Genomic DNA, 12,206 nt, shown 5'->3' with positions numbered 1-12,206 from the left:
ATGCCCTTGAATTTTACTTTCTTTCAAATTGAATTTTATGCCCTAGAGTTAGGTACTGTGTGTTCCTTTTCTGAGTTCAAGAGTAATTTGTCACTTGCTATAATTTTTCAGTTGAGAAATTAAAATCTAAAAGCTAATCATTACCTTGTTCTCATAAGAAGGAACATATTTTTTTAAACATTTTGTCAGTTTTGCTTCTAGTGTTTTTTAAAAGAAATAAAACATTACAACTTTTTAGAATTTCATATTTGTTATATAGTAATTTAAAAGTGAACAAATACCATAGATCAAAAGAAAAGTCATCCATACTCTCAGGATTCAATATAAAACTGCTGTTGTATTGTTTATTATATTAACAGACTTCAGTCCATCTAACCTGTAAGTCACAGACATCTTGGACAGTTTCAGTCATCTATAAGGAGGTATATCATTAAGAAACAGTGGGGTATTTTGAAAGAGTTGGAAGACTTACCATGAGTTTAAACACTTCAAATAATGCCACTGGTGAGACCCAAAGGTAAGCCTCCAGTCTCTTTCTTTAGTTAAAAAATGCTTTTGGGTGTAAGGAACAGGGAGAATTTAAGTGGTTGGTGGAGCTAATTGTAAGAATGCTCATGGGATGGTAAAGGAAGTAGAAGTTTCTTGGGACTGGAGGAGCAGGGATGATGCCTCATAAGGATAGTATTAGAGCTAGACTATGGGGACTGTTGTGTTCCTTTGTTAACTTGGACCATAAAAGTCCTTGTATCTAAACTTCCTTTTAGTCTTAATTATCTTTTAGTACTCTAAGTCTTTTTCTTGTATTTCTGCTTATTTACATTTGTATTTGATCATGGCTTTGTTTTGCCATAACATCTGTGGGTCTCATTGCTCTTCTTCATTGCTGCAGCTCTGCTTCATGGCTTAGGCTCCCGTTGCTAACTGCTCTTTTACTTGATATCTCTCAGTTTACATTTGAGGAAGAAGCATCTAATTGCTATGTTTCATCTTTTTTGTACCATGGATTTCTTTCTGCCTTTGGGTAAGGGGCTTATATTTGGTTCATTCATCTCTGGTAGGTGAAGTGCATAATACAAAACTGGACCATTTAGGAGAGTAAAACTCTCTACCAGATGTAGTTTACAATAAAAAGTAAATGATCAGGACTTTTATAGTCACAGATCAGTAATATTCTGTGAATCTAAAACTAAAACATTTGAGGTTATATTTGTTTGTTGTATTCTGTTTTTAAAATAATGCATTTGAAGTGTATTTAAAAAAAGCATTGTGGGGGTAGAAAGTGGGTATTTCTTGCTCATACTTAAGTTTAAGAAGGTATACATGTATATATGTATGCATGTGATCTAACCTCTTAGAGTTAACTACTCTAACATTTTGGTAAATATTTGTCCAGATTTTTAAAATGAAAATATCAGTGTTATATAAACCTATATTTTGGATTAAAATTATAGTATTTCATATTATTTAGTATCATTCTTTTCAATTTGGAGAGGAAACATCAATAGACATCTGTTGTATTTTTTAATGGCTAAATTATTCTTCTTAATTTTAGAGTCCAAATAAAGTTATTTGAACTCTATTTACCACAGATCTACTTTTTATATATATATGTAGATTTACCTTTCTGAACAACTCATATCAATGGACTCATGCAGTATGTAGTTTTTGGGGTACATTCTTGAGGTCTGTTGTGTGGTAGCATATATTATTACTTTGTTTTGTTTTATTGATGAACAATAATCCATTTTATGGATAGACTACATTTTGGTTACCTATTTACCAGTTGTTGGACATTTGAGTTGTTTCCACTTTTTGGCTACTATGAATAATGTGGCTATAAATATTTGCAAATAAATATTTTGTGTTGGCAAATATTTTTGCTTCTCTTTTGGAGTAATCTCTTAGGAGCAGCATTGCTCTATCATACAGTAAATTTATGCTGAAAATTTTAAGAAACTGCTAAATTATATTCTAAGGTGACTGGACGATTATACATTCCCACTAGTAATATCTGAGAGTTTTAGTTTCTCTACATTTTTACCAACACTTGTTATTATCTAATTATAGATATCATCTTCTATAGCTGTAAAGTGGTAGGTTATTATGGTCTTAATTTGAATTTTTTTAATGACTAATGATGCTAAACATCTTTGAATGTGCCTTTTGACCATTCATATATCTTCATTGGTGAAATGTCCTTTCAGATCTTTTGCCCATTTTTAAATTGGGTCATTTTCTTATTAAGTTTTAAGATTTTTGGGGGTAATGAGAATTGAACCCACAGGTGCTTAACCACTGAGTCACATCCCCAGCCCTTTTTGTTTTTTATTTTGAGACAGGGTCTTGCTAAGTTGTACAGGGCCTCACCAAGTTGCTGAGGCTGGCTTTGAACTTGTGATCTTTCTGCCTCAGCCTCCTCAGTTGCTGGGATTATATAGGTGTGAGACACCACACCTGAAACTTAATTCTTTTTTTAAAATATGTATTTTATTTTTAATTGATACAGCAGTGGGACATTTCAGTAATATCTTTGGATTTTTTAATATTTATTTTTTGGTTGTAGATGCACATAATACCTTTATTTATTTTTATGTGGTGCTGAGGATCAAAACCAGGACCCCGGATGTGCCAAGCGAGCACTCTACCCCTGAGCCACAAACCCAACCCTGAAACTTAATTCTTTATATAGTCTTGATACAAATATGTGATTTGCAAATATCTTCTCCCATTCTGTGGCTTGACTTTTTCTTTTCTTTCTTTCTTTCTTTCTTTTTTTTTGGTACTGGGGATTGAATCCAGAGGAACTTAACAACTGAGCCATATCCTCAGCCTTTTTTTGTATTTTATTTTGGGTGTCATTTTAGCATATCCTTTCTTCCCTATCCTGGAAATCCCTTTGCTTTTTTCCTTTGTTGAATGCTTGTACTATCTCATGGCTTTCTCAGTTTAGGTCCAAACAAATCCTTCATTAGCCTTCTGTGAAATCTCAGTTCATGGGAGGCAAATGCTTTGAAGCCTTGTAGATCTGAAAGGTAGTCTTTCTTGTGGCCTTGTCTTTGCATGATAACTTTTTGGGCAAAAAATTCTAAGTTGGAAATTATTTTCCCTTGGAATTTTGACAGGCATTGAAACATTGTCTTCTAATTTCTGGTGTTTCTGTTGAGCAAGAATTATTTATTTATTTATTTATTTATTTATTTTTTAGAGAGAGAGAGAGAGAGAGAGATATGGAGAATTTTTTAAAATTTATTTATTTTTTTAATTTTAATTTTAATTTTTTTTAATTGGTTGTTCAAAACATTACATAGTTCTTGATATATCATATTTCACACTTTGATTCAAGTGGGTTATGAACTCCCATTTTTACCCCGTATACAGATTGCAGAATCACATCAGTTACACTTCCACTAATTTACATATTGACATACTCATGTCTGTTATATTCTGCTGCCTTTCCTATCCTCTACTATCCCCCGAATTTTTTTTAATATTTATTTTTTTCGAGCATTTTAATGTTTTGGACAACTAATAATAATAAAAAAATATTTTTTAGTTTTCGGCAGACACAACATCTTTGTTTGTATGTGGTGCTGAGGATCTAACCTGGCCCGCACGCATGCCAGGCGAGCGCGCTACCGCTTGAGCCACATCCCCAGCCCGAGAAAGAATTTTTTAAACCTTTATGTAAAACCCATTTATTTCTCTCTTGAATTTGGAGGAGCTCTTTTTTGGTCCCTTGTTTTCTGAAATGTGTATGCATTCATACTTCATGGGTTGAAACTCATATCCTTCAGAATTTAGATTTTAAAAAAATTCTACTATTTAATAATTTCCTGCTATCCAGAGAGTAATAGTGGCTGTAAAGAGGGTGTAGTGGCACATGTCTGTAATCCTAGCAGCTTGGGAGGCTGAGGAAGGAAGATCTTGAGGTCAAAGCCAGCCTCAGCAATGGCAAGATGCTAAGCAACTCAGTGAGACCCTGTCTCTAAATAAAATACAAAATAGGGCCGGGGATGTGCCCCTGAGTTCAATTCCCAGTACTGCACCCCTTCCTCACCAAAAAATAGAGTTTATGTATCATGGAGCCAAGCTTCCAGAGTATGAATTCCACCCCTGTTCCTTGATAGCCTTGTGAATTTGAACAACCTCTCCGTGAATCAGTTTCCTTATCTGTAAAGTTAGGGTCCTAATGGTACCTATCTAATGTGTTTGTTATGAAGATTAAGTTAGTTGTATGTGTAAAATGTTTAGCACAGTATTTGTAAAATAGTGTTTTTGTTACAAATTCATATTTTCTCATTCTGTAACTCTTTTTTTAAAAAAATATTTATTTATTTATTTTAGTTGTAGTTAGACACAATATATTTATTTATTTATTTATTTTTATGTGGTGCTGAGGATTGAACCCAGTGCTCACATGTGCTAGGCAAGTGCTCTACCACTGAGCCACAATCCCGGCCCTGTAACTCTTTATTTAGGTTTTGAACCTGTTAGTCTTCTAATTTTTAATTTTTTAAAAGTTTCATCTCCCTTTATTGTTTTAAAGACTTTTCTTTTACATTTATTTATTTAGTTTTCCATTTCTGTTTGTTTTTATTTCCCAAGAGCTATATTTTTTCATCAGAATATTTCATTTCTTATTGTATCTATGGATGTGATTTTATGGTTGTTATATCTTTTCCTATTTTTCTAAGGACATTACTTTTCATTTTTCTCCCTCTTTAAAGTTGTCTTCTTTCTATATAGTTTTTTTTAAATAAATATTTTTAGTTATAGATGGACAAGGTACCTTTATTTCATTTATTTATTTTTATGTGGTGCTGAGTATTGAACCCAGTGCTTCACACATGTTAGATGAGTGCTCACCACTGAGCTACAGCCACAGCCCTCTACATGGTTTTTGTGGACTCCTTTCCTCTCACCTTATTTTTGATCTCTTTCAGATTTGATGAAACTTTTGGTTATCCTTGACTGCCTATTCATATTTATTTATTTTATTTTATTTTATTTTATTTTTTTAAAGAGAGAGTGTGAGACAGAGACAGAGAGAGAGAGAGAGAGAGAGAGAGAGAGAGAGAGAGAGAATTTTTAAATATTTATTTTTTTAGTTTTCGGCAGACACAACATCTCTGTTTGTATGTGGTGCTGAGGATCGAACCCGGGCCGCGCACGCATGCCAGGCGAGCGCGCTACCGCTTGAGCCACATCCCCAGCCCGCCTATTCATATTTAAAAGCAGGGACTTACTTTAAAAAGATGACTGGAAGCTTAGTGTGTGAGGCTTTGTGATTGTGGGTTAGGGTTAGGGTTAGGGTTAGGGTTAGGGTTAGGGTTTAGGGTTTAGGGTTTAGGGTTAGGGTTAGGGTTAGGGTTAAGTTGGTTAAGTTGTTTTGCTGGTTGGCATCAGCATCTTTAGGGCTAGATTATCCAGGGAAGATACTTCCAAACTCTGCTTGGCTATCATTATTCTGGCAGACAAGTAATATTAAATCTCATTCATTATAAGATGGTTCTGGACTTAGGATGGTTCAACTTATGATTTACAGTGGTATAGAAATTATTTATATTCAGCAGAAATCATATTTTGAATTTTGATCTCTTCCTATGCTAGCATATGTGGTACAATATTCTCTTGTAATGCCAAGCAATGGGGGCGGCCTGCATCTCCCAGCCAGCCATGTAATCATGAGGGTAAATAACTGATTTAGTGTACTGTGTTGTTAAACTGTGATGTATGGTAGATTAGATATATTAAATACATTTCAACTTAAGAATTTTCAATTTCAGTGGTTTTATTGGGATGTTATCCTATTGTAAGTTGAGAGGCATCTGTAATTTACTCAAGCCTGTTATTTTTTTAAATTTATATATGACAGCGGAATGCATAACAATTCTTATTACACATATAGAGCAAAATTTTTCATATTTCTGGTTGTATACACAGTATATTCACACCAATTTGTGTCTTCATACCTGTACTTTGGATAATAATAATCATCACATTCCACCATCATTAATAACCCCATGCCCCCTTCCTTCCCCAACAACCGCTCTTCCTGATCTAGAGTTCATCTATTCCTTCCACGGGAAGCCTCGTATTTTTAGTGGGGAACCATTACCCCATTGTATATAATGTTTTATAATCCAAGAACCCTCTTTTTTTTCTACTTTTAAAAAATTGGTGCAATATAGTTGTACATATTGATGGGATTTGTTGTTACATATTCGTACATGCACACAATGTAACTATACAATTTGGCCAATATCAGTCCCCATCATTTCCCCCTACCTTCCCTGCCTCCCACTTCTTGGTCAAGGATCCTTTTTTTTTTCCCCTCTCCAGGGAATTAAACCTAGTGTTCTGCCAGACTGGGGAAGAGATAAGTACCCCATTGTACTGTGTGCGGAGAAGATCCAAGGACCTAATTGTTTTATTTTGTTGTAAAACTTTCAAATAAGTTTCTTGTTTTCTGCTCTACTTCACCCCCATTTTTCAAAGTGTTAAAGTGACTTAGCTTGTTGAGGCTCTGATGCAAACACATTGCTTTTTCCTCTGCTTGCTTTGAATTTAACTTTCTTAAGTAAATCAGTTACATATCAACTTTTTAGTTTCCAGTACTTTATTGATATTGTTTCATCTTCTGTGCTCTTTCTCCTGTGGGTTTCTACCTTTAAATTCTGTTTGCTATTACTTTATTTATTTTTTCTTTCAGTAGGAAGAGAGTAAAGTGTTTTAGTCTGCCATTTTAAAGTAGACTAAGTCTGTATTCTCTTATTTATGCCTTTTCTTTTGGTAATATATATTACACTTGTAGTAAATAAAATGAATCATTTAAAAAGATAAAAGAAATGGGCACCTTCTTGACACATGCCTGTAATTCCAGGCTGAGAAAGGAGGTTCACAAGTTCAAAGCCAGCCTCAACAGTATTGTGAGGCCTTAGGTAATTTAATGAGACCCTGGCTCAAAACAAAACAATTTTTTTAAAATATTTTATTTGTTTTAGTTTTCGGCGGACACAACATCTTTGTTTGTATGTGGTGCTGAGGATCGAACCGGGCCGCACGCATGCCAGGCGCGCGCGCTACCTCTTGAGCCACATCCCCAGCCCAACAAAAAATTTTTGACTAGGGATGTGGCTCATTGCCCCTGGATTCAATATCTAGTACCAAAAAAGGAAAAAGAAAAAGAAAGAACTCCATTTTTTACAACTACCTAGCTTGTGATATGATTAGATGTGATATGATCATTTCTTTTTTCCTATACTGGGAATTGAAACGAGAGTCTTGTACATGCTAGGCAAGCACTTTACCATCGAGGTACATCCCTAGCCCATTTTCTTATTTTCATTTTGTTAGGGTCTCCCTAAGTTGTCTAGGCAGCCTTCAGATTTACCATCTTCCTTCCTCAGCTTCTTGAGTAGCTGGGATTACAGGCATGTTCTACCATGCCCAATTAAATACCAGTCTTGAACAATGTAGTGGATGTCCAGAGGCCAATGGTTTGCTACAAGTGATACACTGCTTTGCATTTCTATCTAACTTTTGTAGTGGACATCTTTTACTAGATTGTAAATTTCTTTAAGTCAACAACCTAATCATGTATTTTTTTAAATAAGTTATCAGAAATGTCAGAAATCCTGTGAAATATATTTTATTATGTTCTTATTTTGTAGGTTGAAGAATGCCTCACCAGAAGTAAAACAGATGCTTAAAAATGAAGCAGATTTGGATGTTACTGCTGATCTTAGAAAGAAACTCCATCGAGCTAAGAAAGAAAAATTAGAAATGACAACTAAGCACAATGCAGAGGTAGAATTTATTTTCCTCTCAAGTGATGTTAAAAGTTGAGTTTGAGGGCTGGGGATGTGGCTCAAGCGGTAGCGCGCTCGCCTGGCATGCGTGCGGCCCAGGTTTGATCCTCAGCACCACATACAAACAAAGATGTTGTGCCTGCCGAAAACTAAAAAAAATAAATATATTAAAAAAAAAAAAAAGTTGAGTTTGAGGGGCTGGGATTGTGGCTCAGCAGTAGAGTGCTCGCCTAGCAGTCACGGGGCCCTGGGTTTGATCCTCAGTACCACATAAAAATAAATGAATGAAATAAAGGTATTGTGTCTAACTACAACTAAAAAAACAAATATTAAAAAAAAAATTGAGTTTGATATTTTAGATTTATATTATAAACTCCATGCTTAAGATTCATCATTGTATCATTTTTATGTTTAAATGGTAATTATAATAAAGAAAACATAATTTTTATACAGTTGAATTGTATAGTAATAATAAAATTTAATGAATTATGTTTGTTGTCTTAAATTTGTTTTTATTAATGGTTTGACTTGATCAAAAATTTGAATGTAGTAGCTGGGGTTGTGGCTCAGTGGTAGAGTGCTTACCTAGCATGTGTGAGACACTGGGTTGGGTCCTCAGCACCATATAAAATAAATAAATGAAATAAAGGCATTGTGTCCATCTACAACTAAAAAAAAAAATTAAAATTTGAATGTGATAACTAAAGGATTTATAAATTAGACATTTTTGAAATCAAAATGTAGATTACTTTGTTTTTTTTTTTTAATATTTATTTTTTAGTTTTCGGCGGACACAACATCTTTGTCTGTATGTGGTGCTGAGGATCGAACCCGGGCCGCACGCATGCCAGGCGAGCGCGCTACCGCTTGAGCCACATCCCCAGCCCTACTTTATGGTTTTAATCATGGAACTCTCTCTTAAATTGGATTCGAGTATAGAATGTTTAATCATAGTGAAATTCATGTCATGAATTTCTGTTTAATTATGTAATTGTATCTTAGTGTTTTTGTATTTTAAGTTGTGCATTTGTATTTTAAGTTGTATGTGTATATACATTTACATTTTTAGGACAGTGGTTTTCTTACCCTTCTAAGATAATTCATGATTTATATGTTTATGTTGCTTCTGTGTTAGGTCTGTATATTTTATTCATTTTTTGTTGTTGTTGAGGTGCTGGGGGTAAAATACAGTACATGCTTGGCAAGTGTTGTATCACTCAGCTATATCACCAATCTCAAATCTTATTCATTTTTGAAGCTCAGCATCAAAGGACTAATGCAGTAGGAAGAATATCAAATTACACAAAAGATGAGACAATATCAGTATCAATTTTTCATTCCTGGCCCGTTCATTTACAAGACATATGAGCTTGGACTAGTTATTTATTCTGTATATCAGGGATGTTATAAGGGATGTACTGGCATTTTGACTTCATTAAATGATTGTAGTCTTCATGGTGGTGCATAACTATAATCTTAGCCACTCTGGAGGCTAAGGCAGTAGGAACGCAAGTTTGAGGCTGGCTTTGGCAATTCGGTGAGATCCTGTCTCAAAATAAAAAAATAAAATGAGTGCTGGATGTGGTAGAGCATGCCTGTAATCCCAGCCACTCAGGAGGCTGAGGCAGGATGATCTCAAGTTCGAGCCCAGCCTGAGCAATTTAGCAAGGCCCTAAGCAACATAGTGAGACCCTGTCCCAAAATAAAAAGGCCTGCAGATGTGGCTCAGTGGTTAAGTACCCCTGGTTTCCATACCAATGAACATAACAAAACTAACAAATGGCCTGGGGAATTAGCTTAGGGTTAAAGTGTCCTTGGGTTCAATGTAGGCACCCCTACCCAAGATTGTAGGTCAACATTGAATTCAGTTTGTTTAATTATTTTTGAATTCAGTTTTTAGTGACTCATCCAAGCATGCTATTCAGGGATAGCTTATTAAGTCTATAGCAATCATATAAATGTTCTCTATATTCGTACTAATAAAAAATTAGCCAGATTGTAATTTTTCTGCTCTATAAGCTATTTTGTCTTAGAGTAGGCTCTGTATGTCTCCTCTTGCAGTTCACTGAGATATGAGTCAATCTGTGGTGATAAATAATAATGGAGGTGAATCTTGCAAGTCTTCTCACAGGCAAGAAGTGTGGTCACAAGCTTCTGGTGTGGTCACTACTAAATCTTTAAGCAACAGAAGGCTGGTTACCTCAGTCAAAGAAGAGAGACTATTTTTGTTGTAAGGGATATTCTGGAAATATGTGGGGTTAACAGGTTTTAGGCTTGTCTAATTCCAAAAGCTCTCTCAATCCATGTCCTTCCTTCCTATTTAGTGTCCAGCCAGTACTATCTTTTTTTTTTTAATATTCTTTTAGATGTATGGACTTTTATTTCATTCATTTATTTATATGTGCTGCTGAGAATCAAACCCAGTGCCTCACACATGTTAGGCAGGTGTTCTACCACTGAGCCACAGCCTCAGCCCTCAGCCAATACTATCTTTACAATAGAAATAGATTCTCCAGTAAACTTATGATTCTGCATTCTCCGTGGTTAGATTTTTAGTCTGGTCTTTAGCCTTCTCTGCGCTGGGGCTATAAGAAATAAGAGATTCTTTTAAAGTTATTGCAACAATTCTCTGGTTTTCTGACTCTTTAAAGCTGAGTTTCTGAAGCCCTGAGATTATCATTTTGTTTTTGTAAATTCTCTAGTATATTGAGATTTAGCCTCCCTACCTTTTAGGTCTTGGGGTAAACAATAAAGGTTGGTGGCCATTTACGTGTTCGCTCTCAGATTCCTACCAATAAAGGTTAAGTGTTGTCACTGCTTCATTTCCCAAAGTCTTGTCTTCAACTTGCACTTCATCCTAAATAGCTACACATTATCATTTAACTAATTGTAATCACACTGTATTCTGTGGATCCCACATCTACCTGCAAAGAGGTCTTCCCTTGTTAAGGCGCAAACAGGTTAACTGCTTAGTGTCAGAAACCATCTTGAGACCATTGTAGCTTCCAAGAACAAGATTATTGGGTGTTCAACCATAAGAATAGAAACCATGCTAAGTCTTTCATCAAAGGGACTTACATAGAGGGTGTTGCTTATGCAGGTACTAGGAGATCCGAAGAGACAAATAACAGTGTTATGGTAGCCTGGATGGTAGCAACTTCCACTCTGAAAGTTGATAGAAGCCAGAAGTCAAGAGAGCAGGGAAGGGAGTACTATTCAGAAGGATTTGAACTCTTAGAAGACACAATGATTGAGGTAGATCTAGACAGGAAGAAGTATCTTGGTACTCAAGGGTCTCTCATTGGCCAAACATGTTGGGAAGCTAGTTATCAAAGAACCTTGGGAAATGTAGTTCCCAACATGACAGAGGGCAAAACTGGAGAAGATTGGTAGGAATCTGAGAGCGAACATGTAAATGGCCACCAAGAATGCCCAGTTGTTAATACATTTATTAGGAGAAGAAATCAACAGGGCGGGATGGAATGAATCTGAAACAAATGTTGGAGTTACCTTGAACTTTTATAATTAATGTGGTTCTATGATTTTTTTTCTTTTAACTATGAATGGATTTTTGTAAATTCTTATTTAATTAGTTCTTTATATGAGAAAAAATATAGCTTTAGTTACACTCTGCATATGAACGTGTATCAGTGGTAGTTTCTTGGTTTTTGTTTTTGATTTTTAAATTTGTTTTACTAGGGGCTGGGGATGTGGCTCGAGTGATAGCGCGCTCGTCTGGCATGCGTGCGGCCCGGGTTTGATCCTCAGCACCACATACCAACAAAGATGTTGTGTCCGCCGATAACTAAAAAATAAATATTAAAAATTCTCTCTCTCTCTCTCTCTCCCACTATCACTCTCTCTTTAAAAAAAAAAAAATTGTTTTACTAGTACTAATTTCTGATCCTGTCCTTCAGAAATCCTTTTGTCTTTGTTTGGTAATTAGACAATTTATTTATTTATTTAAAAATAATATTTATTTTTCAGTTTTGTGTGGACACAATATCTTTATTTTTATTTATGTGGTGCTGAGGATCTAACCCAGTGCCTCATGCATGCTAGGCGAGCACTTTACCACTGAGTCACAACCCTAGCCCCTAGACCATTTATTTTTAACCTGATGTTCTTATAAGTTGCCTTTCTGTAGTTTTTTTTTTTTATCTTCCACCATCTCTGTCCTACCAGCAATAAATAATTTTGCTTTTCTTCTAACATATACCTTTTTACAACATTTATTCCCTTGAATCAAGGCATTGTAACATTTGTTTTTTATCTTTCACTATACTTGCCACATACCAAGTGTTTAATATTATTAATGAATCATTGATTAGCTCATATAGTTTTAGAGTGAGAAACAGCCTTATAGAGTATCTAGTTCTAACCCTGACCTATTTC

General features: G+C 35.1%; 1 protein-coding gene across 1 annotated transcript in view; it reads left to right on the top strand.

Moving 5' to 3' along the window:
* Nucleotides 1-436: 436 nt before the first annotated feature.
* CCDC171 (coiled-coil domain containing 171) overlaps nt 437-12,206 on the top strand; it is a 387,757-nt gene continuing 375,987 nt past the window's right edge. The window contains exons 1-2 of the mRNA XM_081262194.1: nt 437-517; nt 7,674-7,809. Coding sequence (XP_081118320.1) covers nt 474-517; nt 7,674-7,809 — 180 coding nt within the window. The 5' untranslated portion in view covers nt 437-473. The remainder of the gene's footprint in view (nt 518-7,673; nt 7,810-12,206) is intronic.

The sequence above is a fragment of the Spermophilus citellus genome (assembly GCF_964194105.1).
Source record: "Spermophilus citellus genome assembly, chromosome: 2".
Taxonomy (NCBI): Eukaryota; Metazoa; Chordata; class Mammalia; order Rodentia; family Sciuridae; genus Spermophilus; species Spermophilus citellus.
The sequence above is the reverse complement of the archived record's forward strand: the minus strand, read 5'-3'. Positions and strand labels throughout refer to the sequence as shown.